The 27,623-nt window shown below is 46.3% G+C and overlaps 4 protein-coding genes across 4 annotated transcripts; all 4 read right to left on the minus strand.

Moving 5' to 3' along the window:
• Window positions 1-3,058: 3,058 nt before the first annotated feature.
• On the minus strand, window positions 3,059-6,841 carry LOC143892540 (uncharacterized). Its single transcript, XM_077397251.1, has 3 exons — window positions 6,700-6,841; window positions 5,235-6,288; window positions 3,059-3,179 (listed from the first exon to the last, which is right to left on the minus strand). Exons 1-3 carry the CDS (start codon window positions 6,839-6,841, stop codon window positions 3,059-3,061), a joined length of 1,317 nt encoding a protein of 438 aa, XP_077253366.1.
• A 6,994-nt stretch (window positions 6,842-13,835) lies between these two features.
• Window positions 13,836-15,086, minus strand: LOC143892550 (uncharacterized). The gene is made up of 2 exons (XM_077397263.1): window positions 14,400-15,086; window positions 13,836-13,988 (listed from the first exon to the last, which is right to left on the minus strand). The coding sequence occupies exons 1-2, from the start codon at window positions 15,084-15,086 to the stop codon at window positions 13,836-13,838; spliced, it is 840 nt and encodes a 279-aa protein (XP_077253378.1).
• A 3,916-nt stretch (window positions 15,087-19,002) lies between these two features.
• LOC143892564 (uncharacterized) lies at window positions 19,003-20,049 on the minus strand. The gene is made up of 2 exons (XM_077397286.1): window positions 19,505-20,049; window positions 19,003-19,147 (listed from the first exon to the last, which is right to left on the minus strand). Exons 1-2 carry the CDS (start codon window positions 20,047-20,049, stop codon window positions 19,003-19,005), a joined length of 690 nt encoding a protein of 229 aa, XP_077253401.1.
• A 3,389-nt stretch (window positions 20,050-23,438) lies between these two features.
• LOC143885921 (putative terpene synthase 2) lies at window positions 23,439-27,116 on the minus strand. Its single transcript, XM_077389956.1, has 7 exons — window positions 26,928-27,116; window positions 26,575-26,836; window positions 26,098-26,470; window positions 25,131-25,352; window positions 24,868-25,006; window positions 24,472-24,720; window positions 23,439-23,902 (listed from the first exon to the last, which is right to left on the minus strand). Exons 1-7 carry the CDS (start codon window positions 27,069-27,071, stop codon window positions 23,612-23,614), a joined length of 1,680 nt encoding a protein of 559 aa, XP_077246071.1. The 5' UTR covers window positions 27,072-27,116; the 3' UTR covers window positions 23,439-23,611.
• Window positions 27,117-27,623: the final 507 nt, after the last annotated feature.

The raw sequence follows: 27,623 nt of genomic DNA on the forward strand, positions 1-27,623 counted from the left end.
GCTCCGGTTAAGGCGTTGGACGGCCAGGCCGGACAGGTATGTTGTCTTCCAGCGAACGCGTCATATCCTGTCCGGCTAAGCCTTCTGGGCGGCAGAGCCGGGCAGGTATTTTGTCGCGTTGTGATTGCGCCATATCCTGTCCGGCTCCGGTTAAGGCGTTGGACGGTCAGGCCGGACAGGTATGTTGTCTTCCAGCGAACGCGTCATATCCTGTCCGGCTAAGCCTTCTGGGCGGCAAAGCCGGGCAGGTATTTTGTCGCATTGTGATTGCGCCATATCCTGTCCGGCTCCGGTTAAGGCGTTGGACGGCCAGGCCGGACAGGTATGTTGTCTTCCAGCGAACGCGTCATATCCTGTCCGGCTAAGCCTTCTGGGCGGCAGAGCCGGGCAGGTATTTTGTCGTGTTGTGATTGCGCCATATCCTGTCCGGCTCCGGTTAAGGCGTTGGACGGCCAGGCCGGACAGGTATGTTGTCTTCTGGGCGTCATCACTTAGCGCTTTGGAACTTGTACCTTGCATTTAGTGCGAGCGGCGCATTTAATGCGGTAGGTGACGTGGCGCACTCCGGCTGGTGGGAAAAGGGCGGGATTTTTCCCGCTCTTCCAAGCCTATATATACCAGAGTTTTTACTCCTCATTTTTCACTTTTTACATTCTCCTCTCCTTCTCTACTGCTCGGCTAGTCAAATTTCTGCCCGCCTCGGATCAGTGAGCCCGGAGATCTTCAGTCAGCACCTCAGTTCGGTAATTTCTTTTAGCTTTTCTTTTGTTCCCTTTTAATGTCTAGCACCAGTTCCGAGTCAGACTCCGGCTCAAAGGAGTCCGGTTCGACTAGTAGTAGTAGTGGGTCCGGGGCGTCGGAGAGGACGGGGCCGGCCTCTCCTGAGGAGGCTGGTGTTGAGGACGAGGAGGTAATAATTGTAGTAGACGAGGAGAGCGGAGAGGAAGAGATTGTGGACTTAGACACAATCCCGGTCCGTGGGGACGGACTGCACCGGGTAGAAACCAGCGACGACGAAGAACATATTGAAGTTCCTCGCTTGCCGCGCGCACCCGTAGAGGTAATAGCAGAGGCACGGATGGAGGCCAACCCACAGTACAACGTCGGGGCTCTGTACGAGGTGAATCATCTAGGCCCGGGCAAACTTCAGGCCGTCCGGGGGAAATACTGTATTCCTGACCGGTACCTTTTGAGGGCGGCTGTTGAAGGGGACCGGGCCAGCAACGATAGTGCAGATCTCTGCCTATACGAAGAAGCCTTACGGGCCGGGCTCAGACTTCCCTTGCATCCATTTTTTGTCGAGGTGCTGAATTATTACGGGCTGGCGGTAACACAGGTCGTGCCGAACTCTTGGAGGACGCTGGTCGGCTTCCTGCACCTTTTGGGAGTCCGGGTCCGTAGGAACCCCACCCTGCCCGTCTTCAGGATGTGTGCGCATCTGAAGAGGCATAAGGACGGCGGCTGGATCTACATCAGCCAACGGCCCGAGGTGAAAATGATCACTGGCATACCTACTTCCATTCACACATGGAAGAACAGGTTTTTCTATGCTTGGGACACCGAGCAGAGCTCCCACTGGCCGTTCTCGTTGGAATGGAGAACGCCGGACACCAAGAGTCTTAGTCGAAAGCCGGTCCTCAAAGGCTACGACTACATGACCTTTGTTCTGATCAAAGAAGAGCTGAAGCGCGGTCAAACAAACTGCTCGGAATTCTCCGAGGAGACCGTCCTGGTGGAGCTCGGTGTCAGCCGTGCGACGTCGGCACGTACGTAAATGTTCTTAGGCCAGCTCTTATATTTTGAACTGTTCCTTTATTTTCCTTTCTTTTCGTCTATCTTCTCCCCCCCCCTTTTTTTTATAGTTCTAACTCTGTTCTGTTTTTACGTTCAGAAATGGTGAAGCAGATGTCCATGATGGACAGAATAAGGCAGAGCTCCCAATCGTCCCCAACGCATGAGCAGCCCCAACCTAAGGGCAAGAAAAGGAAGGTGCCGGAGTCAACCCCGGTGATGGTCGCACTGGCTAATCCCCTCAAAAGTAGCCGGGCGACTCACAAGCTCGCAGTAAAGTTGAGCCGGCCAAGCCTCACCGGGCAGAGCTCAGGGTCTGCACGGGCGGCAGAGCCCCGGCACAGCGGGCCAGTTCTGGGTATCCCCGCCGCCACGGCGGCGAGAGCTGATAATGTTTTTCGCCCAAACTGGGCGGTGCAGAAAACGGACACCGGCCTGGGTGATAGCCGGGTGTCCACAGAACTGATGTTCCAGGGCGTCCTCCCGAATGACCGACGAGAAGTCGAGAAAGAGGCGCCGGAGACCTGCGCAGAGGCGATCGCCTCCGCCCTCTATCAGCTCCAAGTATACTCTAGAGACATGGCAAAGAAGAGTTATCTCTTCTCTGAGACGCTCACACAGATACAGTCTGAGAAGGGCGAGCTCCAGAGGGACAAGGACGGGCTTAGTGAAATCGTCCAGGTCAAAGAGGCCGAATGCAACAGCCTCAAGGACGAGGTGCAGAGGGTCAAGAACCAAGCCGTGCAGGATCTCCTAACTACGAGGGAGAGAGCCGACCAGAGGGAAAAGGCGGCTGTCGAGGCTGCCGTAAAAGTGGCAGTGCGGGAGGCCGAAGAGAGGAAGGACACACAGTTCTTCAACCTGGGCCTCCAAGCCTATAAGGCAGGGTTCCTCCTCTGCTCTGAGCAGGTTAAGAAGGCTTACCCCGACATCTCTCTGGACGGACTGGACGTCCCGTACGCACCTCCAGAGGATGAAGAGGACGAGGAGGAGGAAGGTGAGGTGGGCTCCTCCCAACCCAACGAGGTAGAACAGGAAGTCGCTCTGGCTTCCGAGGTCACCCCTCTAACCGCCGAGGCCGGCCAGGATGCAGCCCTTACTGCAGAGGCGGTCACCGACGAGGCGGCCGACGGGGAGGCCTGAGTGGCCGGGCGGACCTCCTGTTCTTATTTTTGTAAATTTTTGTAATGGCCTGAGAGGCTCAATCTTTGTAAGCCAGCTCGGCGAAAAGAGCACTTTTGTAATACGAATACAAATTCAATTTTGTCTAACTGTCTGTACAGCTATCTTGTTTTTGTACGTATGTTGTCTGTGCTTCTTTCCCATCTCTCTGCCGAGCCGGAGTGGTTAACCGGATGTCATTAACCGGACTAACCCACTTCTGTTTCCTAGTTTGCAAACACTTAGAGTATTTTTGGCGCCTGGCGTTTGCGCCGTATCCTGTCCGGCTAAGGTTGTAGATGGCTAGGCCGGACAGGTGTTTTGGCGTTTAGCGGTTGCGTCATATTCTGGCCGGCTTCGGATGTAGACGCCTATGCCGGGCAGGTCTTTGAGGAGGTTTTCACTAGGGCGGGTCCATGTGGTCGGAACTGGTCTCCACACCAAATTGGACGCGCCGGAGTGCTCCACTGCTGTTCTCTAAGTCTGCAAACACTTAGAATGAGAGCTAAGTCTGCAAACACTTAGAGTCTTTTTGGCGCCTGGCGTTTGCACCGTATCCTGTCCGGCTAAGGCTGTAGATGGCTAGGCCGGACAGGTGTTTTGGCGTTTAGCGGTTGCGCCATATCCTGGCGGGCTTCGGATGTAGACGCCTATGCCGGGCAGGTCTTTGAAGAGGTTTTCACTAGAGCGGGTCCATGTGGTCGGAATTGGTCTCCACACCAAATTGGACGTGCCGGAGTGCTCCACTGCTGTTCTCTAAGTCTGCAAACACTTAGAATGAGAGCTAAGTCTGCAAACACTTAGAGTCTTTTTGGCGCCTGGCGTTTGCGCCGTATCCTGTCAGGCTAAGGCTGTAGATGGCTAGGCCGGACAGGTGTTTTGGCGTTTAGCGGTTGCGCCATATCCTGGCCGGCTTCGGATGTAGACGCCTAGGCCGGGCAGGTCTTTGAGGAGGTTTTCACTAGGGCGGGTCCATGTGGTCGGAACTGGTCTCCACACCAAATTGGACGCGCCAGAGTGCTCCACTGCTGTTCTCTAAGTCTGCAAACACTTAGAATGAGAGCTAAGTCTGCAAACACTTAGAGTCTTTGACTGGAGGAGTCGGCATATATTAGTGACTCAAAAGTGAGGGACACAGTTTAGTGACAACTCCACTTTATTTCTTTTTGAAATTTCATTACAGAGATTCTTTACAGGCCTTCAAAGGCAAAGGAAAAGACTATTGATAGTATATTCGAAGATTTCTGGAATTCCAGGTGTGCGGCAGCAGCTGCTCGTCAAGTGTATCTAGGCGGTAGCTTCCTGGACGGATGACCTCTTTGACTCGGTACGGCCCTTCCCAAGTCGGGGAGAGTTTGCCCACCCTTCTTGGCTGGGAGACGGCCGCTTTCCTCAAAACTAGGTCGCCTGTGCGGAACTCCCTTGGTCGGATCTTCGTGTCATGGTATCTAGACGCCTTTTGCTTGTACGATGCGGCCCTGATCTGTGACTCCTCACGAACCTCTTCAAGCAAGTCGAGGTTGGCCCGGAGCCCGTCCCCATTAAGCTTTTCATTGAAGTGAACAATTCTTGGGGAAGGAACGCCAATGTCAACCGGGATCACAGCCTCTGTTCCGAAGGAGAGATTGAAAGGCGACTCACCCGTTGCAGTGCGTGGGGTAGTCCGATATGCCCAGAGCACATGGTACAGCTCGTCAGCCCAGCGTCCAGCCTTATCATCCAGTCTCTTCTTTATCCCCTGCAGCAGAGTCCTGTTCGTCACTTCGGTCTGCCCATTCGTCTGAAGGTGTGCCACGGAAGTGAACCTTTGCTCAATCTTCAGATCCGCACAAAACTTTCTGAAATTCCTCGAGTCGAACTGTTTGCCGTTGTCCGTTATGAGGACCCGGGGTATCCCGAATCTGCACACCACTGATTTCCAGAAAAAGTTCTGGACGTTCTGCTCGGTGATCTTGGCCAGGGGTTCAGCTTCTACCCACTTCGTAAAGTAGTCGATGACGACAACGACGAACTCGCGGCCTCCGGAGGCCGGCGGAAAAGGACCTAAGATGTCCATTCCCCAGATAGCAAAAGGGAGAGGGCTGATGATCGGAGCCATTGGCACGACAGGCTGGTGAACGGTGGGAGAAAGTTTCTGACACTTCTCGCACTTCTTCACAAGGCTCAGTGCATCTTGTCTCAATGTAGGCCAGTACAGGCCTCTTAGAAGGACTTTGATGGCCAGGGCCTTGCCCCCAAGATGTTCTCCGCAAATCCCCTCATTGGTCTCTCGCAGGGCATACAGGGCGTCGGTTGGCCAGAGACACTTCAAGTACGGGAGGGTGTAAGATCTCTTGTACAGAGTCTCGCCGTCAAATGAAAACCTTGCTGCCCGCTGTACGACTTTACGGGCCTCTTTTTTCTCCCCGGGGAGTTCTCCGCTGCGCAAATATTTGATGATCTCATCCATCCAGCACGGCTCGTCGTCGATCTGCATTACTACGACGGGCTGCTCATCAATACTGGAGGTCTTTAGGAACTCCATACGGATTTCTTTGAGAGCGGTGTAGCCTGAAGCCGCTAGCTTTGAGAGCACATCAGCCTTTGTATTTTCAGCCCGGGGGACTCTGATGATCTCAAAACTTTCGAACTTGCCGGCCAGGACACGGACCCTGTGCAGATATTTGATCATTCGCTCTTCACGGGCCTCATATACTCCTTGAATCTGACATACGACTAGCTGCGAATCACAGTACGCCTTCAGTTTCTGAGCGCGGGCCTGAGTGGCGAGGTTCATCCCGGCGATGAGCGCTTCGTACTCTGCCTCATTGTTTGACGCACGGAATCCAAACCTCAAGGCATAATTCAGGACGAAATCATCTGGCCCTGTGAGGACTAGCCCGGCACCGCTGCCACCTTTATTTGAAGATCCGTCAACATACACCTCCCAGAGCGGCTCTTCAGAACACGGAAGCGGACTGGTCGGAGGAGGTGCATCCTCGGGCCCTGTAAGCGGAACCGTTTCGGCTTCGACCTGCTGCTCGGATATAGCCGGTTCTGCTGCAGTAGGAAGCGATGCTTCTGACCTGGGGTCTGAATCTGGCATGGTACATTCAGCTATGAAATCCGCAAGAACCTGGGCTTTGATTGCCGGCCTGGGCAGATATTTGATGTCAAACTCGCTGAGCTCCACGGCCCACTTCACAAGACGACCTGAAGTGTCTGGGCGGTGGAGGATCTGCCTCAGGGGCTGTCCTGTCAGAACTTTGATCGTATGCACCTGGAAATACGGCCTTAATTTTCTGGCCGCCATAACGAGGGCGTATACGAGCTTCTCGACCCGCTGATATCTTGTCTCTGCATCATGGAGGACCTTACTGACATAGTAGATCGGCTTTTGCTGGTGGTACTCCTCTCTGATCAGTACTGCTGCGACTGCCAAAGGTCCCGCTGAGAGATACAGAATCAGTTCTTCTCCTGGCTCTGGCTTCGAAAGTAACGGTGGAGAGGACAAGTACTGCTTCAGCTCCTCAAACGCCGCTTGGCACTCCGGAGTCCAGGGCGCGGTTTTTATACCCTTGACTGCGTTGAAGAACGGAAGACATCTTTCTGCGGACTTAGATATGAAACGCCCCAAGGCAGCTACTAGTCCGGTCAGGCGCTGTACTTCTCTGATAGTTCTGGGCGGAGTCAGTTCCATCACCGCCTTGATTTTCTCAGGATTTGCTTCTATCCCTCTCTGGCTTACCATGAAGCCCAGAAACTTGCCCGCTCCGACGCCGAACGTACACTTGGTCGGATTGAGCTTTATGTTGTGCTCCCTCAAGACTTGAAATGCTTCTTCGAGGTCGGCAACATGATTGCAGGCAGCTCTGCTCTTAACCAGCATATCGTCCATGTAGACTTCCATATTGCGGCCGATTTGCCCTTTGAACAACTTATTGACGAGCCGCTGGTAGGTGGCCCCTGCGTTCTTCAGTCCGAAAGGCATAACTCGATAGCAATAAGTCCCCTGATCGGTTACAAAGGATGTCTTCGGAATGTCGGACTCATGCATTCTGATCTGATTATATCCTGAGAAGGCGTCCATGAAGCTTAGCAGCTCGTGACCTGCAGTAGCGTCGATGAGCTGATCAATCTTTGGGAGCGGGTAGCTGTCCTTCGGGCAGGCCTTATTCAGGTCTGTAAAATCTATGCAGGTCCTCCACTTCCCATTAGACTTTTTTACCATCACAACATTCGCGAGCTAGTCCGGGTACTGGATCTCGCGGATGAAGTCGGCCTTCAGAAGCCTTTCCACCTCTTCCCTAATGGCCCTTCGCCTCTCTGGTGCAAAGTGCCTCCTCTTCTGCTTCACGGGCTTGCAGGTCTGATCAACCCCGAGCTCATGGGTGCTGATTGCAGGGTCGATACCGGGCATGTCGGAAGGAGCCCAGGCAAAGATATCTGCATTTGCTCTGAGGAATTGAACGAGATCCTGCTGCGCGGCCTCTGGCAGGGCAGAGCCGATCTGAACAACCCTCTGGTCGTCGCCGCTATATAACGGGATAGATATAACGTCCTCAACCGGCTCGTTTACTGTGATCTGGGCTTCGTCCCTTAGATCGAACAGCTCGATCGGCAGAGACTCGGACACATTTTTCCCTTTCAGCGCTGCTGCGTAGCACTGCCTTGACTGGGGCTGGTCCCCTCTGACTTCCCTTACACCCCCTGGTGTACTGAACTTCATCTTCTGATGATAGGCAGAGGGAACGGCTCGGAGGAGATTCTGGCCGGGGCGGCCCAAGATAGCATTGTAGGCCGACTTGGCCCTTACCACCAAGAAGTTTACCATGGCGACGGACTGGCAGGGCGGCTCCCCGATAAGAACTGGAAGCTCGATCTGCCCTTCGACTTTGACAACTTCTCCGGAGAACCCGAACAGATCCGAGTTGGCCGGCTTCAGACGGTCGGTTCCGATCAGCATCCGCTCGAAAGCGTGATAATAGAGGATGTCTGCGGAACTCCCGTTGTCGACCAAGATCTTCTTCATTTCCCAGTTGGCCACCAGCATGGTGATGACCAGGGCATCATCATGCGGGAGGATCAGGCCATCGAGATCTGCATCTGAAAAGGATATCTCGTTCTCTAGCCTGGCCTTCTTGCTGCAGGTATGGACAGCGTTCACCTGCCGGGCATAGGTCCTGCGGGCTGATGAAGAGGTTCCTCCTGCGGTCGGCCCTCCTGAAATGGTACCAATAACACCATGAGGTTGAGGTTGAGGTACCTGAGGAGGGGGGCTGGCCGGGGCCGGAGCTTGAATGCGGTCGCCTAAAGGTTGAGCGCCGCGAGGGCTTCTGCCTCTGGGCTTCGGCTTTTCCTTGCGTTCACTTTTGTTGTCATCATTCTTCAAGTACCTTCCGAGGTACCCACAGCTGATCAACTGCTCGATCTCCTCCTTCAGATGAAGGCACGCGTTGGTGTCGTGGCCGTGGTCCTTGTGAAACCTGCAGTACTGGGACATGTTTCTCTTCGTCGATGAGTTCTGCCTCTCCGGCCAACGGATGAAGTCCTCTTTCCGAATGACTGGCAGGATTTGTGCTCTGGATGCGGTCAGCCGCGTGTAATGCTCTCTCGCTTGGGGGCTTCTCCCCTTTCGAGAAGGGCTTCTCTCCCTGCGGGGAGGGCTTCTCTCCTTCTTCTAAGACTTATCATCCCTACGCTGCTTGGTAGGGTTCTTCTCCTCGGGCCTTCTCCTGCCAGCGGAGTCTAGGGCGGCGAGAGTTTCCTCCACCGAGATGTACTCCTCCGCCCCCGCCATCAGGTCCGCGAGGGACTGCGGGTTGCGCCGAGCCACTGCTCGCCTGAAATCAGTTGATCGGACGCCGGCCAGAAGGGCGTTCGTGGCCGCGGAGGGATCCAGGTTAGGAACCTGGAGAGCTTCCCTGTTAAAGCGACCAACGAACACTTTCAAGGCCTCATCATCTCCCTGCCTGAGGGCCATCAGCGAAGCGGTTGTCTTCCTGGGTCTCCTGCTGCTCATGAAATGGCGGGCCAGGTTATCCCCAAAATCATCAAAATTATCCACGGACCTGGGCTTAAGCCGCGAGTACCAGTCCCGTGCTGCTCCGGTTAACGTGGTGGGGAATGCCCGGCAAAGAAATCCATCCGACGCCCCGTGGAGGAGCATTGTGGTCCTGAAAGTCTCCAGGTGGTCCACGGGGTCGGTGGTCCCGTCATACTGCGGAACCTGGGGCATCTTCCAGCCCGCGGGGGCCTCCGCGCTGAGCACTCTGTCTGAAAATGGTTGAGCGCTCGTGAAGATCCGGGAGGCAGGTCGGCCCTGCTCTCTGGCGAGCTCTTCGATCCGGTGGTCGATCTGCTGGATCCTTCGCAACACCGGGTCCTCTCTTTCCTCAGCCCGGCGGACGGGCCTCCCTCTCCTTGCTGGCGGGCTCATAGCCGATCCGGACTGACTGGCCGGACTCCTTCGCCGGTGCCGCGATCCCTCTCCGTGCGTGGCGTCTCTCTTGCTGCCATGCCTTTGTACGGAGGGTGATCGTGACCGGTGATGTGAGCGAGGCTCGGGACGCACATGCTTGTCCCGGGAGAGGTGATCTCGTCTTGTAGAGTGGCGAGTCTGCTCCCGGGGCGGAGGCGTGTGCTCTCGGCGGGAGCTTCCCCTCCCCTGAGCGGGCTGAGAGGCTTCGGCTGGGTGCTGCTGGAGTGCGGTGGCCGGGTTCCTAAACTGCGCAATTACAGCAGTCATCTCTTGAAAAAGGGCCCGCATCTCCCTTGGGGTCGGGGTAGGGTCTGAACGGTCCGATCGAGTCGGACTGCGCTCCCCTGGCGCTCCGACCTCTATCTGCGAGGCCAATCGCTCGCTTCTCCCTTCGCGGGGGGCTGTAGCCCGGGTCGTCCGGGAGGTTGGCACATGCTTTCCGTGTTTTCCTACCATTGCTTAAGTGAGGTTCCGAACAACTTTTTGTTGCGGGGTCCCACGGATGGCACCAAATCTGTTAGGTCTAAAATTGGTAACAGGTTATGGTAGGGCCGGAAGGGCTGATCTAACAAGTCACGGGTGAAGGGCTGGTGGAGTCCTGCGCTGCACAAGGGCACAGACAAGAAGAAAAAGGGTCAGAGGACCAACCCGGAGTGGTACTCCAAACGGGCGCTTCGACACTCAAGTCAGTATGAGCAGGAGTGCAGAGCAATGTCAGAGCAAAAGCTTAGGGTTTTGATTTTTAGATCCCTCACCTTAGCACAAGTGAAGGCTATTTATAGTGATTCTGAGCCACCTGTCTAGGACAGGTGGTGGCCTCTGTATGGACCAGGTCTCATACCTAGGAAGAGTAGGTGGAAGTCCCTGATTAGTCCAGGTGTCACACCTAGCAGGGACAGGTGTTGGCTTTCCAGCGGTCCCTGTGAGGGCCACGCGTCAATAGCCAATTGGCTGCTGAGTTCGGACCTCATCAGTGCTGAGTTCAGATCCATCAGTACTGAGTTCGGACCCCATCAGCTGTGATGTAGTAGAGGCCGGATCTAATGTCGGATTCAATGGAAATTGGCCGGATTCCGGTAAAATTCGTTGGAATCAATGGAGAAGGGTTTACTAGCTGTGCTTTTGGGAGGGAAAATAGGAGATCTGATGAAGATGGTGATGGAGCTGAGGAAGGAGACTATATAGGTGGTGCTCGGCGATGATGATAACTAGTTGAGAAGATGGAGAAGATGGTCGGAATCAAGCCGTGGAAGAAGGTCAGCCAAGATTCCCTTCTCTCTCTGCTCCTCTCCCTCTCTTTTTCTCCCTGCTATCAAGAAACTGAGCAGCTCCTCGTTCAAGCCCTGATTCTTTTGCCTATAAAAGAAACGATGAATTTGTACCCCCTGTTTCATGCCCCAGACAGCCCCCATCTAGATGTACTTATGACTGCCCTTTTAAGCATATGAGGGTGGACTGGGAAACAACAGGGGTGGAATAAATAGACTGATATATTTGTTCCCTTTTTCTTTCTATGGACAGCCCTCCCTAGTATATTTATAACTGCTATTTTGCACTACGGGGAGTCACTCAGGTAAAACAACCCGAAATGAAGAAAATGAAATTTTTGCCCCTCCTTTTATACATTTGGACAGCAACTCTTTATAAAGGAGTGGTTCAAAAAAAAAAATGTGGATGTTTTATTATTATTATTATTGGTTAGAAGGGAAATGAAATTGGCCCCACTATGCTTTGACGTTGACACGAACCCAGCTTGCTCTAGCTCCTTTTGATTGGCAAAGACAATGGGGATGACGCTTACACATTCCTATTTTAATAACAGCACCAACTGAACTTGTCTTTTCTTCTTTATTAATATGGGAAATGATATGGGCACGACCTTGCGTTGATCATGACACCGACCTTGTTGTCCTTTCTCCATTTCTTTCCTCTATCTTGCAAATGATAAGTACACCACATTTTCTAATTCATCTGATCCCTCTTTTGAAGGGAAATGATATATTCGACCCCTCTTTCTCTCCTTGGACAGACCCCTCATATATTCTCTTTTTGCTGAGCATCTGAGTTGGGATTGGCACACCTATGCCTTGATAATTCACCCCCCCCCTGCTGTCCTTCCTTAAATGACATATTACACCTTTGGAAAATAATATTGGCACAACTTTCTTTTGATATTGACACACTCATTTAGCCATTTTCTCGTAAACAATGTGAGTTAATGAAATCATTGAAGCAAGGTTGTATGTAAGTGTATGGAACTTAGGTGTGTATTATGCCAATAGCAAATACAGGGGAATTTCGCAATTTTTGCAAATTTTGGGACAATGAGAATGGGAATCAAGGCTTCCAATTCAAAGGGTTTCTTGGGTTGCGAACAACAATCAATGAGCTTGACAACAACAGTATTTTTCAGATTTTTCGGGTTTATTTCGCACTTCGGGACCTTATTCAACTTCTGAATTTTATTCGATTTTGGAGAAAAAGGGCCCGGTCAGGGGTTGAAAATATCATCCCCCTAAATCACATTAAAAGGGGGCCGCATGTGTAAGTACTGCGGGGGGTGAAAATATCATCCCCCTAAATCTGTGGCAAACAATGATCAATAAAGTGCCTTCATGAGCCCCACTAAAAGACCTTGATCAGTAAAATGTCTTCATGAACCCACCAAAGTAATCTAACTAAATTGTTGTTTTTTTGTCACCATTGACCAAGATCATGTAGGGCTACCAAACACGATTGTATGAAGATATCATCGATCATACATGCATGCATGCTATGGGGGACACAAGATTGATCATTAAGATAATATGTCAACAATGAGTATTTTTTCCGTAGTGAACTCATATATTTAGTCTCGTATTTTAACTCACAAAAGGACGTATTTCTGTATAAATTTATTTATAACTGACTAGCATTCTTGGCACATGTCATGAGTGGGTGTAAAATAGTTGGCCCCAACTCATATATTCGAATGCGAATTGTTAGCCCAACTTTACGCATGGCTTTGGGGAAGATGGTGGATTTCTCATGCTATGGATTGTGTGGTGTAGGCATCAGCAGGTGAGCAGGGTTCCGCCTTTTTCAGGGGGACACGGGCGGTCTGTTGGAAACAACGGTCACGTCCTCCCTTGGTTCCTTTTAGAGTACAGTCATCACCTAGGAGATACGGGCCCTAATTCTTGGGTGTGACTTTTTTTCTAATTTATTGGCATATCCAGCCTTGGTAAGGAGTTTGGGTACAGAGTTGGAGGCTGGAGGCTGTTAGGCACCAACTCCGCCCGAACTTTCGATCGGCCTTTACTCAAGGAAAGTGCCTCAAGTTTGCTACACTATCTGATTGTCCTATTGGCTGGGGGGACTGAAAGAAAGATGAAATGAAAATGCTTACGTTGGGATGACTGTGCTCGAATCCCATGGGATCAAATCTCATGAGGAGGGTGGATCGGCTGAGACTCCGACAGTTGTTTCATGAGGAAGGTCTGATCAGTCCCAGTCAAAAGCCGATCGGTCACAATCCCGAGGCCATTTCATTTTTCAATGTCAGAAGTGTAGTATAGTGTGCAGAGTATTGAAATCAAATTACAAACCGAAGAAAATAAACTGTATCCAGTAGCCCGCGAGGAGCACATTCTGATGGGAGCATTGGAGGGGCACTCACAGTCTAACGGACTGGTGAATTTATGGTGGTTGTCCCGGTAAAAGGCAGAAAAGAGTGTGGCCACCAGTCCAAAACTCTTATGAGGTCATAGACAGAAGGGGGTTGGCCAAGTGTCATGGGCCTCTTGTTTTAGCAGCGGAATAACCGTGCAGAGCCTCAAGCATATGCTAAGGCCAGCCTTCAACTGTGCAAGGCTCTAGAGGCCTTACACACCCAACACCTCTTGATGCTTCATGTGTGCACACAATCTCTAGACTGTTCAATAGGCTTGCTGAGACCAACTCTGAACTCACTCTTGTAATCAGCCAGCATCATGAGTACATCGAACATCAGGCCTTGGAGCCCAACGCAAAGTCCATCCAGTACAAGACATATGATGCCACGCAAAAATCTGCCAAGCACAAAAGCTTGGTCATCCAATAAGAAAGTACGCCCCATGGACTAATCACAAAGGCTTGGTCATCCAAGAAGCAAGTACACCCCATGCACTGATCGCAAAGTATGCACCTTACGAGGGTGACCAAAGCTATCTGGGGTATCCTTTCGGGACAAGTACTTCTTGGAACCGAGTGAGATATAGAAGCCAACATCCTCCATGGTCAAAAGCTATCGGGGGGAGCCTTCCAAGCAAAATACCGTGCTTTGGATGGAAATTTTTTCAGAATACTTTAAGAACAGATGAAAGGCTGAAATCTAGTAATTTATAATTGGCTTATAAATATGTATGATGCAGGTAAAACAAAGGAGAAAGTATAGATCATATCTTTATTGAAGGCGATTTGGCTTTGGATAGACTTTGTGAAGCTTTGGGCAATTGATCTGCTTCCAATCCAATCGGCCAAGAGCAAGATTGTCGCTTGGTCCATTCTCGCCATAACCAAAATGAGAAAGATCCAGGTGAGTTTCCTCACTAGGGCACTGCATTTTTTATCACTTGGGAGATATGGAAGGAACAGTGCTTAAGAAAGATGGAAAATAAAGTTGCAGGATTTTTTTATAAACTAAAGAACAAATATTGTAGAAGGAAACAAAGCATAACAAAATAAGAAAACAAAATAGTGGACGTTTCACTTTTCTTTAATTTTTCATATCTCTCTTTTTTTCTTTTTCTTTTTTAACCCGGAAATTGAACAACCCCGGGGCGGACCACCAAGAATATATAAAAAGAGTCAGTCAATACAAAGGAGGCAGAGCCAACTAGCCTGGAGGATTACATATAGAAAATGCTAGCAACCAAATAACCAAAATTGGGCTAGGGGGAGGGGCGAAAAAGCAGCCCGAGGCACCAAATTACAGGGACCACAAATCCTAGTGGATTCTTCTGCATACCTTGGTGGAAGGTCTGATGTTAGGGAGGCCGGCAGCATCACATCTAGCAGCCCCTCTGGAATGGCGAGGCAAATTTGCCCAGGAGGAGTAGAAGAGGTTGTTCTTGGAGGAGCATCCGAAGTTGGCGAGGGAGTCAGCTACAGAATTGCCTTCTCGATATTGGTGTTGGCAGCTAGGGGAGAGGATAGCAAGAAGATCTTGAATCTCTTTCCAGAGGTATTGGATGGCCCAGGGGATTTGGCCTTTGCTGAGGATGAGGTCAATTAAAACTTTACTGTCCGATTCAACTATTATCTTGGGCACTTTAAATGCCGAGCAGCATCTAAGCCCATCCAAGAGAGCACGAGATTCGGCCACCATGTTGGATCCGATCTCGTAGTATAGGGAAAATGCGAGGATGATTTTTGCATTATGGTCTCTGATTACTCCTCCACCCCCGGATTCACCCGGGTTGCCTTTTGAAGCTCCGTCGATGTTAAGCTTAAAAAAGCCTTTTGGAGGTCTTTTCCAAAGAATCCAACTATCTTTCTGCAAGCAGGGAGGGTTCGATGGAATCCCAATTTGGGAAAGAGAGAGTTCTTCTAGCAGATTGGGAGCTTTAGGGAAGCCATCACAGAAGCGCAAGCTTTTGATTCCTTCAATAATAAGACAGACAATCTTACTTGGATCATTGTGCTTACCTTCCATTTTCCGGGAACATCGTTCTTTCCAAATTTCCCAGGATATGAAAGAAGCTGAGATGCCGAAGAGAAATGAACAGAAAGATTTCCTTTTAGCGGCAGCCGCCCACCACATGAGGATTCTAGCAAAGATCCCTTGGGAAGGAATCAAGGTGATATTCCAAAGGCTAGCTAATGCTGACCAGATACTACAGGCTAGGTCTCCATCGACGAATAGGTGATTAAGAGTTTCTTCCTTGCTGGACGAGCAGCAGGAGCATTTGGAGGGGAGCTGGACATGGCGAGATTTGATTCTATCGTCTGTAGAGAGGGCCCTTTGGAAGAGTTTCCATAAGAAGCAACTGATTTTGGGCGGTAGGTGTTCGCAGACTGGGCTGGCCCAGACTTGAGGTTGAGCTTTAGATCTGAACAGGTTTCAGGCTGAGTTTGTGTTAAAAGAGCCAGACGGGGCGGGGCACCAGATCAATTTGTCATCTGATTGGGAGAGAGACGGCTTAATGGAGACATTGAGATCGATGGATTCTTTGTGAAGAGCAAAGGTATGTAAAAGGGAACTGCCTATAACAACCCTAAAAAAAAAAAAAAACTCGGAATTCCGAGAATAATTCTCGGAATTCCGAGAATAATTCTCGGAACTCCGAGAACTACTGGAGAGATCTCGGAACTCCGAGAAAATAACCTCGGAATTCCGAGAAATCGGACAGTAGTTTTGGAATCCGGTTCTCGGAACTCCGAGAATTCTCGGAACTCCGAGAAAATGCCTCGGAACTCCGAGAATGTCGCGGATTGAGAATCCGAGAGTTTCCAAACTCTCTATGAAGTGCCGATTTCCGTCCTTTTTGGGTGAGTTAACACCAAAACAAACCCTAAAAAGATTCATGACCATATATATACACTATCATAACCTAATGTTCTTCATAAATCAAAACCCTAAAACCTAAGGAGAGTAAGAAAAGGAGAATTCAAGGAAAGGGAGAAGAAGGAAGGGCTTTCAACTCCAAGATCCATCAAGCTTCATTCAATTCTCTCAATTCAAGTAATCAATCACATCAATCAAACCAATCCATTCAAAGGCAAAGGCAAGATTTCGGATTATGTTTTGTAATCTACACTATAACTAGAGTTCTTGAAAATTTAGATAAAACCTCTTATGTTTTTGTTTCTTGATTCTTGAATCCAATTCATGGCTTTCATTGAAAACCCACAACCCTATGATGGAGATGATTTAAAGGCCATAGTTTCATATACCCTTGATACCATTTCCCTCGTACCCAAAAAGGGGCGAGAAGGTCAAAAGAACTACGTGAACTCCTCGTACAAAAACAGTGCGAAAGGTATCCTCGTACAAAAACAGTTCGAAGGTTATAATTCTACATGGGTATCATTGTGTATAGAAATTAATGGGGAAGGAAAGGGAAGAGCATAGTCTCTAAACGATTTTAGAACCTTAGATTCTAATGACTAGAGCAATAGTCTCTAATGAACAATCATATTGAACAAAGAGTCCTATTTTGCAAATTCAAAGGTGCTATCAGAAAAACCTCTATATTATTGCTTATTGTTGCACCAAATACCATGTCTTTCTTGATATGCTAAATTTCTTTGACATGCCTCTAGTATGAGATGATTATATCTTTACATCTTCAATTGCCTAAGTTAAGTTTTATTACTCTGCATAACCGTTATTCTTGCATCCTGACCTTTAAAACTTTTCAACAGACTTTAATGGCGAAAATCCAGAAAACCAGCAAATCGATCAAAACGAAGGAGCATTTGCTGATGAGATGACCTAGGCAATGGGATGGGGAGAGATGGCATAGTTTAGGCAGTTATTTATTTCTTTTAGTTTTCTTTCCAAAGTCCTTTGGGGCATGGATAATTAATTTGGCAAATTTGTGGAGTTATTATTGAAAGTATTGGAATAAAATTCTCTTCCCTTATTTTTGTCTCTATTTCATTAAATAAATGATTTGTTTTTAACTAAGACTTCCGCTGTATGAAAGAATGAATGTGTTTTGTGCCTCTTTTATTTTTTTGAGAGGCGTAGCAATCCGGATTTTCGGGGCTCGTTTGCTCTGTTTTATAAAGAGCTAGGCTCAGAATTGCCTCAAAATTTAGCCTGAGAATCCGGGTCGTTACACTGCCAATCCAGAGGTCAGTCCAGAAAGCGATGGAACCTTGTCCAACCACCCACCTGGCATTAGCAATCCAATTTTCTCTGACGGAAAGAATTTCCCTCCACATTTTAGAGCAACCCTGGGCAGGTTTTATAAGGTTTAGGTGATGGTTGCTGCAGTAGATGGATCGCATTAAAGAGCTCCAAAGGGAGGAATTGGCGTGGAGATGATGAAGAGCCTTGAGTCTGAATGCTGAACATAGATCTGCCATGGACTTGGTGGCTAAGTCGCCCTCAGCTTTAGGCTTAGAAATGCGGTGCCAGGAGACCCAGTGAGTTTTAGGCCCATGGTCACCACTGCCCCACCAGAAGTCTGAATTCTGTCGATTTTATGCTGGATAGCTTTAGGAGGAGTGATGGCAGACATGAGGAAGATAGGAGAACTGGATAGAACATGGTTGATGAGAACAAGTCTGCCAGCTTGAGAGAGTAACTAACCCTTCCATCCTTCAATTTTGGATCTAATTTTTCTAATTAGATCGTCGAAGAAGCAAGTTTTCATCCGGCCGGCATAAAGTGAGACACCAAGGTAGGTGATGGGAGGGGTTTTGTTGGAAAAACGAGTAGAATTGGCTATGAGCCTCTTCTTGCTGAGAGAGGTCTTCGCTGAAACTGTAAAGCAGCTCTTTGATTTATTGATTTTTTGCCCCGAAATCAGCTCATATGATGAAAGAAAGGACATGATACACTTTAGGCTAGATTTGCTCCCGTTCGAAAAGATAATCGTGTCGTCAGCGAAGAGACAATGGGTGATGGGGATACATCCTCTCATTCTAAGGAAGTAGGATGCTCCACCTTCTCTGAATAGGGCGGCCAGGCCTCTGCTTAGAACTTCTTCCGCTAGAATGAAGAGGCAGGGGGAGAGGGGATCTCCTTGACGGAGGCCACGAGAGGATTGAAAGAACCCGTGAGACTCTCCGTTTAAAACTATTGAAAACCAGCTTCTATGGGTGCATTGCATGATCAAATTCCTCCATTCCAAGGAGAAGCCAAATCTTTCTAGCACATCCAGCAAGAATTGCCAGTTTAATCTGTCAAATGCTTTTGCCATGTCTATTTTGAGGATCACATTGCCTCCTCTGACCTTCTTGTTGAGACCGACAATCATCTCCTGGGCGATGGCAATATTGTCGGAGATGGACCTGCCTTTAACGAAAGCACCTTGCTCTTGGGAGATAATTTTAGGCAAGACCTTTGCAAGCCTAGAGACCATGACCTTTGAAAAGATTTTGTAGCAGAAATTGCACAGGCTGATGGGTCTGAATTCAGAGAATGTGAGAGGGTTTTCATTTTTGGGAATCAAAGCTAGGAATGTGGAAGAGTAGTGCCTGGAAAGGTTACCACCTTCGAAGAAGGCAGTTGCAGCTAGAAGGAGGTCAGATTTGATCAAGTCCCAACAAGAAGAGTAGAAGATACCTCCAAACCCATCTGGCTCAGGGGCGCTTTCCAGTGGGCTGCTGAATATGGCTTCTTTGATTTCCTCCTCCGATGGGGCTGCTAGAAGCATCTGATTGTCTGCAGGAGAAATCAACTTAGGGATGAGATTTAGAAGGCCGTGGTGAGTCCTTTTCCCCTCCTCTGCTAATGCTTTTTCAAAGTAGGTGGAAGCCAAGTCTTTGATCATGCCCTTGTCTGTGATCCAGTTCCCGTTGTGTCTTATTTTGGTGACCCCTCCCAGGTTCCTTTGATGGTGCATTGCAGCATGGAAGTATTTATTGTTTCTGTCTCCTTCTTTTAACCAGTTCTCTTAGGTTTTCTGTCTAAGGAAAATTTCCTCATGGAGAATGGTTTCATTCAACCTGCCATAGGCTTCTGATAGACTTTCCGATGTGGTGGCATTTGGGTTAGTTTGGTGGTCCAACTCGGCTTTGAGAACCATGTCTTCATTGGATCTGACATTTTGGAAAACATTGCAATATATCTCTCTATTCCAGGTTTTCAGTACATTTTTTGTGTTTTTCAGTTTGGCAGAAAGAATCTCAAGAGGATTTACCAGTGGCTTCAATAGACCAGGCAGACTTCACAATGGATTGAAATTGGGGGTGTTTTGACCACATAGCTTGGAATTTGAATGATTTTATTTGGGGGGTTAAGTGGGATGGATGTTTAAAAGGAGGGGACAATGATCTGAGCAGGTGCGGGAGAGATGGGTGATGGAGGTGGAGGGGATTGAGCTTAGCCACTGAGAGTTTGTGAGAACCCTGTCTAATCTGGTCCAAGATCTCTGGCCATTCCTACTGATGCCATACCTGGTGAATTTGCTACCAATGAACCCAGCATCAATGAGGCCTGCGCCATCTATGGATGATTGGAACTCTCGGCATGAAGCGGGATCTGGAGGCCTTCCTCCTAATTTCTCATCAGGAGATAACAGGGCATCGAAGTCCCCCCCGACAGCCCAAGCTTTAGAAAAGGATTGGCTGCAGTCCCAGAGGTAACTCCATAGATCTCTCCTTTCTATGATGGAACAACTGGCATAAATAAGGGTCATAAAGGCTTTTGAACCATATTGCAAGTGAGCAATCTCTACTAACAGCGCTTGGTTATTAGAAGAAACCCGACTCATTGAGAGGGAGCCATCCCATAGAATCCAAATTTTGGATGATTCGTTGAGGTTTGTCATATAGTTGGTGAAGTGTAGCAGCTCTGCAGCTTTATGAACCTCTAGTTCGTTTAAGAATGGCTCTAAAAGAACAATGAAATTGAGCTTGTGAAGCTTGGATAAAGCTTTCAGCCTTCTCCTGGAAGGCCTATTTTTGCCCCCCCTAATATTCCAGATAAGACCGTTAATCATGGGACAATTTTCCGGGTCCTCCCAGATCGCTTCCCTTTTTTCTTTGGTTGGGAGCTGGGTTTAATCCGGAGTTAGGGTGAGAGTTTTTGGAGAATGGGATCATTTGGGTGCTGGAAAGAGAGTTCTTGGGCTGGGGGTTGATCAGGCAGAAGATGATCGGTGGGATTGTGCATTGGGTAGGAGGATGGCAGGGGGGTGAGGAGGATGGCGAAAGAGTAAGGAGGTGAGGTGAGGGGGATATTGGGGAATGTGCTGAGGGGCCATGGATATATCAGCCTTAAAATAAAGCTTGTTTCATATCTCTCTTCTTTCATAAATACATCAGCCTTAAAATAAAGCTTGTTGCTTCATGCGTGCAATAGAAGCAAGCCCCACACGTTTCCATCTTCCAAGAGTCCTAACTTCTCATCCCTATAATAAATAAGATTCTTTCTCTATAGAATAGTTACTAAAGACCTTCTTCAATAAGATAACTACTATCTACAAATCTACACATGTCAAACACTCTCTGGATAAAGCAAAACAGATATGAATAAACTAGCTAAAAAGAGTTCACTCGTCCAACCTGAAGTCACAGACTCTTCTAGAGGATGGAATTTCAACTAGGCTGGACTCTAATCTTTGCTGGATTCTAATCTTTAGTTTGAATTAGGATTCTAACAAAAGTCTCATCAATTTCCAGAATTATAAATCTCGGAACACATCTGATCGATAGTCATTTTCTCCAAACCGGTAAAGGCACCTTCCATGCTTGAGTTGTTATCATTAGCTCAGTTGGGCATTAATAACCGGCCTCTAAAGTGCACGAAAGATAGCTGGATTTGGTGGAAATGGCTGCCCAAAGGCTTCTTCAAACTGAATACGAACTGTAATACCCGGTCCCAAGTATTTTTTTTATGTAGTTGTTCTTATCAAAGTGAACATATGACTTTTTCTAATAGGTGTCGTTATCAATTTTTAGCTTACAACTATTTGTTCGGAATGGGTGTCATTATCATAGTGGAGCATGTGGGTATTTGCATATAATGGGGTGTCATTATCAGTTACTAGGTGGGTAAATTAGGAAAGAAACCCTATAGAATTTTGCCACATTAGAAATTCAAACCATTTTGAGAATGTAAGAGGCCAAGTAAACGATCCATGCCTCTTGAATTATTAAGCCTAATTAGGAATTATACCAACCTAATGCATTGAATTGAGTTGGCACCTTGCAAACCAAAAAGGGAAGCACCTCTATTTATGTGTGAACGTTCCATATGAGTATATTATTATGGATTTTTAATGTAGTAGAAATCCTTATTTTCGTAAAGACAGAAGATTAGAATTCATCCCTTCTATATATAGGAGTGCCTACATGGCTGAGATTTTCTTGTTTTAAAATGCATGTGTAGTGTGTGGTGATTCATGGAGAGAGAATGGTATGGTATGAGCTTTTTGTTTTTTTAGTAAGTTCCTTTTTCCCTTCCCTCAATTAGGATGCAAGTGTATTTTGGCTTAAGCAATTTCCTTTTATACATTCTTCTAGAGTGGTAAGTTACTTAGTCCATTAGCATATTTCTTCTTTTACTTGGCTTAAAGTTGGTAGGTTACTACTCTTACTTTACAGATCAGCACCAAGAATGATTTTGAGACTATTACTCTTCTCAAAATGTATGGGAATTTTGGAACTTTCCTAGGCTGCTACCTTTTCTCTCCACTCTCTTCCTTTCATTGCATGAAAGTTGGTTGTTTGTGGGCTTTAGAAAGAAGGAATATAGGTGGTGTTTGAGGCCATTGGGATGATTGAAACTCTCCTACAAGACCAAGTTCTACAGCACTTTCGAAGTCTATAATCAGCCCTGGAAACCATGGCAAACCAGTCCTAGAACCTCTGCAAACTGCTATTGTTGCCCGGTAAATAAACCACTTTCCACCATCTTGTTGTCCTTGTCTTTAATGACCAAACATCTTGCAAAAGTTTAAAATTTTTAGCACTCGTAGCACTTGCAAAAGCAGCCGCTTTTAGTCAAAACTTCAACAAGTATATTGCTGAATCATCACCAGCAATTAGAGTCTTTCCTTTCACAATTTCATCATCTCTTCAAGCTTCAATCGGGCAAAGTAACGGCAACATCTACTATCTCTTCTCGCATTGCAATCCAGGTTAGTACACTGCTACAAAAGTGAAAATCCTACATCATGTTTTATGTTTTTCTTTGCCTTGATACCAACCTCGCAGCCCCACTATATTTTCTTAGTTGTATCAACCAATCTCATTACCTTGATGTCCTTTAACACAAGCTAACTGGCTGCTCATTTCTTAATCAGCCAACAATACATTCTCAGTTGACAGTAGCCCTTGTTTTATTTGTTTTAATCTCCAAAGCCTACTACTAGTCGTTAGGTTGATACCCATTGAGGCTGTCATTAGCATTAGTAAACCAGTTCTTGGAAGTTCTCTCCATCACCAATTACCCTTTGTTTCGAAAACCCATTACCCTACTCTCCTTCACCATTCATTATTGTGTTGCTTGCTTGCTTTGCTCGTCTCGAGGATGCAAGGGTCTCTGTATCGGTCTTGTTAGTTAATACGATGGGTGTGAGATGATTTTTGGGGCTGTTTGGATACGAGGATTTTAGAATCCAGGTTTTTAGTTTGAAATCAGTGTAAAAGAGGGTTCATGATCAGGCTGTTGTGTGCTGTCTTGGCAGCGTTTCTTGGATTTTAAGCAAGAAAATCAGGTTTTAAAAATCTCTCCTGCAACCTGAGATTTCTAAAACCTGGAAAATGGGAGGATCTTCTACTCTCTTGCTGATGGAAAGAAGGGAGAGAAGTTAAAAATGAGTAAAAAACGACGGCTGGTCCGCTTCTTCTCTTGTCTCTAACCCTCTTTTACACTGTTTTCAAACTAAAAACCTGGATTCTAAAATCCGCATTTCCAAACGGCAATATTGCTTGATATTGTAGCCTTGCACATCTTTGGGTCTTGTTTGCAGGTGTGTGGTACTGTCACGTGCCTGGACACAGGCGCAGTTCGGGGTTGACATTTATACCTCGAACACTGATGAATAGTATACCTCTTCCACTAAAGGGATTTTATCTTCTCAATTTCATTAGCTACTTTCTAAATTATTGCTTCTATGAATGGTCTATGGGAAAGTACGTTTGTAAGAGTATTTGAGCCATTGTAAGGTATAAGGAATCGTGCTTTGGTACTTAAAATTTGTACTGTGGTAAATGTAATCAACAATTGCCATAATCAAATATGTTATCACTTTATTCATTTTTCCCCTTCACCTTGTGCTATGTTATAGACATATTTCTCATGTCACTCCAAAAAAGTATGCAATTTGGTACGAAACATACGACATTTAGACAACTTAGTAAACACAGTCTTATAAATGCTGTTCGTTATTACAACCAGTAATAATAATATGATAAATCTCTTACACATTCTGAAAAATATTAAAAACAAGGTATTTTTGACCCTATAACATATTATATCCAACAATAATAAGTTGATCAATCTCTTTCTAAAACACATCCAAACCATAAGGATATCTTAATAAACCACATCTATTATTAAAGGGGAATGGGATCAACAAACAACAAGGTGATACGTTCTTTGGTCGCGCCGCCGGGAAAGGTGTATCTATCGTCATATTTGTATAGTTCTTCCATCACACGTGTGAGATTGACGACTCGCATAAGGAGAGTAAGGGAGACATGTTGTTCAATGCATGCTTGATTTATGTCTTTCCAGGCAATCAGAATCATTTCTTCAAACTTATCGCACACCTGCTGCTCTGAGGCCCCATGCTCCTTCACATAACATTGGATAGTCGATGCAACATGACCTCGTTCTTGTTCAAACTTCAAATGCCATAGAAACAAAAAATAATAATGTTAAAGTTGATATAAAAATACTTAGATATTTTCTCTTTTTATCTCACATATCTTAAATAGTTGATGCTTGTGTTTTGTTGTTGAGTTTTTTTGGGGTACAAAAGTTGTCTTTAATCCATAACTTAACGGTTGTCATATAAAAAAACCTTTAAGTGAGAAATAGGTTAAACCCTTTCGTTATGTAAGATCAGTTTTTAAGTTGTAAAGAAGGTAATTTCTTAAGAAATACGTGGTACATGGTTGGTGTAAGTGGTTCATTTTATGAAGACTAGAAAATAAGAAAAAATTTTGGAGAATTTCTTCTCCTATTTTTGAGTGTTTTATCATTTTTATGAATGGGAAAGTAAGAGAAATAATTTTCTAAAGAATAACAATAAGTGGGCCCCAAGGTAGGATGCTTTCCCTTCAATAATGGGACACATGAATACCATGATTGTTTCCATATTGCTTCATATTTTTACATCCACTTGGAATATTTCATTTTCTCAATGGTATCCTTTTTTGTCTCTATATTTTCACATAAACCAATAACCTACCTTGCCTCCCACGATGTCGTCTCGGAGTCGGCAAACTAGTGCTGCATCCATAACAACCTTAGGTCTTCTGCTTGCCCAATCAAATGCCTCCTTTGTTGCAATTTCACCCATACCAACAAAACTAAGGATAGTGCACAGAGGATAACCGCAACTGATCAAAGAGATGCTTAAATGCTCATTGAATAGAGGAACGTATCCCTTAATGTACCATTCGGATTCAGTCAAATATGCCCTCGTTAAACCTTTAATCTGCGATAAAATGAAGTCGATCATTCAACCGTAATATCATAAAATAACTATTATAATAAAGATGGAAAGACAAGGTTTTCTTCCTCTAATAACATTAGTATATATTCATAAGATTTCTAAAGCTTTATGCCGATTCAGTGGTCTTACTCCTCCTTTTAAGTATGGTATACGATAGGAGTTTCCTTCGGCTGCAAGTTCCTCTTCTATTTCGTTGACGACATCAATAAGTGCAAGATAACACACTTCCATGTATTTGGGAATGTGATGTATGGCCTCAACATCCCACCTAATCAAATCAAGTAGCCATTAACATTCATGGTTCTTGATGAATTGATGACTTCCGCATCGAATTAAGAAGAGATCTTTAACAAAAGCTATAGAAATTAAAGATAAATGTAAATCTCAAGTACCTATCAATTGCATCGGTGAATAATCGTTGTTCTTCAATGGTACCGTACACGTCATAAAAGTCATCAATCGCTGATATCAGTGATAAAGGTTTTGAACTCCACATTCTAGATCGAGTGTATTGCGGTTCAAAATACACTGCATTCACCCAAAAAAGGTATACTTCTGCTAATCGATCCCTAGCAAAAGGCATGGTTCCTATAAGATCCATGTCCTTCCACCACCTGTAGGAGATATAAATCTAGTCCATGTTAGTTAGAGAGCTCAAATGTTTATGGTTATGGAGGAATAACGAGGGGGTGTATAATTTCTTCAGGAATAAGAAGGGTCATGTCTAATTTCTTCTTATAGGCCCGGCATTTATGATGCACAAATATAATGCAATTCTCTTATATCTAGATTAGATGATTTGATGGCTATGATACCTAACTCCCGATGCACAAATATGATGCTTGATTTTTCCTTGATGCCAATCCACATAAGGAAATAACCCTAGTGTTCTCTCTTAGGACAGCCTCCTCTGGTGTATTTATGACTGCAGAGGAGATGATTTACTTCAGGTGGGAAGGATTCAATGGCCCTGATTGCCACATACACAGGAGTTGGATGTCCCATGTAAAGAAAAGGTACGAATTTGTTTATGGCCAACCCAAAAGAGGTCCCATATGTGACACGACCCACAAAAAGACGCGGACACAGGAGAGGGGGAGAGTAAACAATAAATGATTAAATAACACCAGCTCTAACCGTTTAAGCCTTTGGAGTGATTGTTTGTTTTCACACATATACATAAACAGATAACACTACCGTTTCCCCATTGTATCTAGCATAGATTATATGCCGAGGATGATGAAAATCTCATTTATTTTTTATAAAGCGCCGCAAGCCTTGATTGGTTCACTATAGCTCATTAGTCATAATTTTAATAATTCTATAGGATATAATCTTCACGCAATAAAACAAACTTACTCAGTAAGATCTTTTAACTCTCTTTGGTGCAATGATTGTAAGAGATTGAAATCCAACTTTGCAAACTCTAGCAGCACATCATTTCGCGCCTCGTGCTGTTGGTATATTGAGATGTAATGCCTATGCTCTAGCCTTGGTAATCTCTTCCACAAGGGAATCTCTAAGGCATGCTCTACCTGTATTGCAAGATTAGAATCGAGATGGCTTATACCAGACATAAGGTGTTTCCGCGTAAATGTAATGGCCTCATCTAATACATCCTCTCCTTGTGTGCTGAGATTTGCTGCTTCAAACAAGCTTAATAGGCCCCTCATATCACTAATCAACGCGGTATTGAAGTTCCCCTGCTCGTCTTTAAACTTGCTAAATACATCTGTTTCAAAACTCACGAATTTATAGTTATAAAGAATGTGAATGTGAACGAGTTAGAGTAGCACAAGTTCTGGCAGTGAAGAATAGAAATGAAAAAGGATTTACCAGAAGACACATTGAACCCATGTTGTCTTAGTAGTCGAAATTGGAGAGAAACAACAAATAGATCATCATCAGCAACATATGTATGGGATTCAAATATTTGATGTAATGCCTCGTTAATCTCCTTTTCAAAGTGATATGCCACTCCAAGACGTTGAAGCAGGTCAATCAATTCTATTTCTTGTTGTGACCCCTTGGCACTGCTTAGCATTCTTTTCACTTCTTCCTTCAATTCTTCAATCCGCTTAGTCCATCCATCCAACTTCTGCATGGTACCATTCAGAAACAAATATACATTAGCTACTATTACAACGAAGTACGCTATAATTCAAAATAAATGAGCTCTCTTCTATTACCATTTGATCATGGGAGTAGGCAAGGAAGTGATCGCCCCAAATGCTTGGAGGAAACGCTGCTGATTTGCGATTGATTTGTGGCATTCCATTTTCGATTGGATTGCAGTTGGAGCCAAAAGAGGAGGTTGCAGTTATTAGGGCCATAGGAATATGTAAAGGGAGAAATCAAACAAAGGAAGTTAAGCGTGGTATTGTGTTTTGTGATGAAGGTGTCACATGAATCGGTATTTATAGACAGCAGCAAATGGAGAATTGCTATAACTAAGAATCCAATGACGAAATAAAGAAATATAATAATGATGTCTAACATAGATACGTGATGAAACAAATTGCTAGAAAACGAGAGGTTGTGTGTGTGTGTTGCTAGTGGGGTGGTTGGGTGTCACTTTCTACTTGTACATTGTATCCTCGTACACTCATAGAATTGGACTGACTTCCCTAAATGAATCTGTGTCTAGTCGAGAAGACAGCATTCCCGGTTTGTGGTCTTGAGAGGGCCATGAGCAGCTCTAGAGCAAGAGTAATATCACTAGGGCTGGCAACGGGGCGGGGCGGGGCGGGGCGGGGCGGATGTTGAGGTCTCCTACTCCTTCCCCTCTGCAGGGAATTTTCCCCCTCCCCTTCCCCTCCCCACTGCGGGGATGGTGGGGAATCCCCCTCCCCTCCCCACGGGGAATATCTAATCCCCATCCCCTC

The sequence above is a fragment of the Tasmannia lanceolata genome, unplaced genomic scaffold (genome assembly GCF_043159265.1).
Source record: "Tasmannia lanceolata isolate RefF3 unplaced genomic scaffold, GAP_Taslan_0.1 ptg000002l, whole genome shotgun sequence".
Classification (NCBI taxonomy): domain Eukaryota; kingdom Viridiplantae; phylum Streptophyta; class Magnoliopsida; order Canellales; family Winteraceae; genus Tasmannia; species Tasmannia lanceolata.

Excerpts from the sequence above, each read along its gene's own strand:
- LOC143892540 (XM_077397251.1), bottom strand. The coding sequence starts at position 6,841 with ATGGAAGTCTACATGGACGATATGCTGGTTAAGAGCAGAGCTGCCTGC. Across the intron at positions 6,289-6,699 it reads TACGTTCGGCGTCGGAGCGG|AGACAAGATATCAGCGGGTC; the intron begins GCAAGTTTCTGG and ends TCCATGATGCAG. Across the intron at positions 3,180-5,234 it reads CTCTGGCCAACCGACGCCCT|GAAACAGAAGTGGGTTAGTC; the intron begins GTATGCCCTGCG and ends TTTGCAAACTAG.
- LOC143892550 (XM_077397263.1), bottom strand. The coding sequence starts at position 15,086 with ATGGAAGGTAAGCACAATGATCCAAGTAAGATTGTCTGTCTTATTATT. Across the intron at positions 13,989-14,399 it reads ACATCAGACCTTCCACCAAG|TGCCCTAGTGAGGAAACTCA; the intron begins GTATGCAGAAGA and ends TAAAAAATGCAG.
- LOC143892564 (XM_077397286.1), bottom strand. The coding sequence starts at position 20,049 with ATGATTAACGGTCTTATCTGGAATATTAGGGGGGGCAAAAATAGGCCT. Across the intron at positions 19,148-19,504 it reads ATTGGTAGCAAATTCACCAG|ATCCAATGAAGACATGGTTC; the intron begins GTATGGCATCAG and ends CCAAAATGTCAG.
- LOC143885921 (XM_077389956.1), bottom strand. The coding sequence starts at position 27,071 with ATGGCCCTAATAACTGCAACCTCCTCTTTTGGCTCCAACTGCAATCCA. Across the intron at positions 25,353-26,097 it reads GAGTTAAAAGATCTTACTGA|GTGGTGGAAGGACATGGATC; the intron begins GTAAGTTTGTTT and ends TATCTCCTACAG. Across the intron at positions 24,721-24,867 it reads TACCATACTTAAAAGGAGGA|ATTAAAGGTTTAACGAGGGC; the intron begins GTAAGACCACTG and ends ATTTTATCGCAG.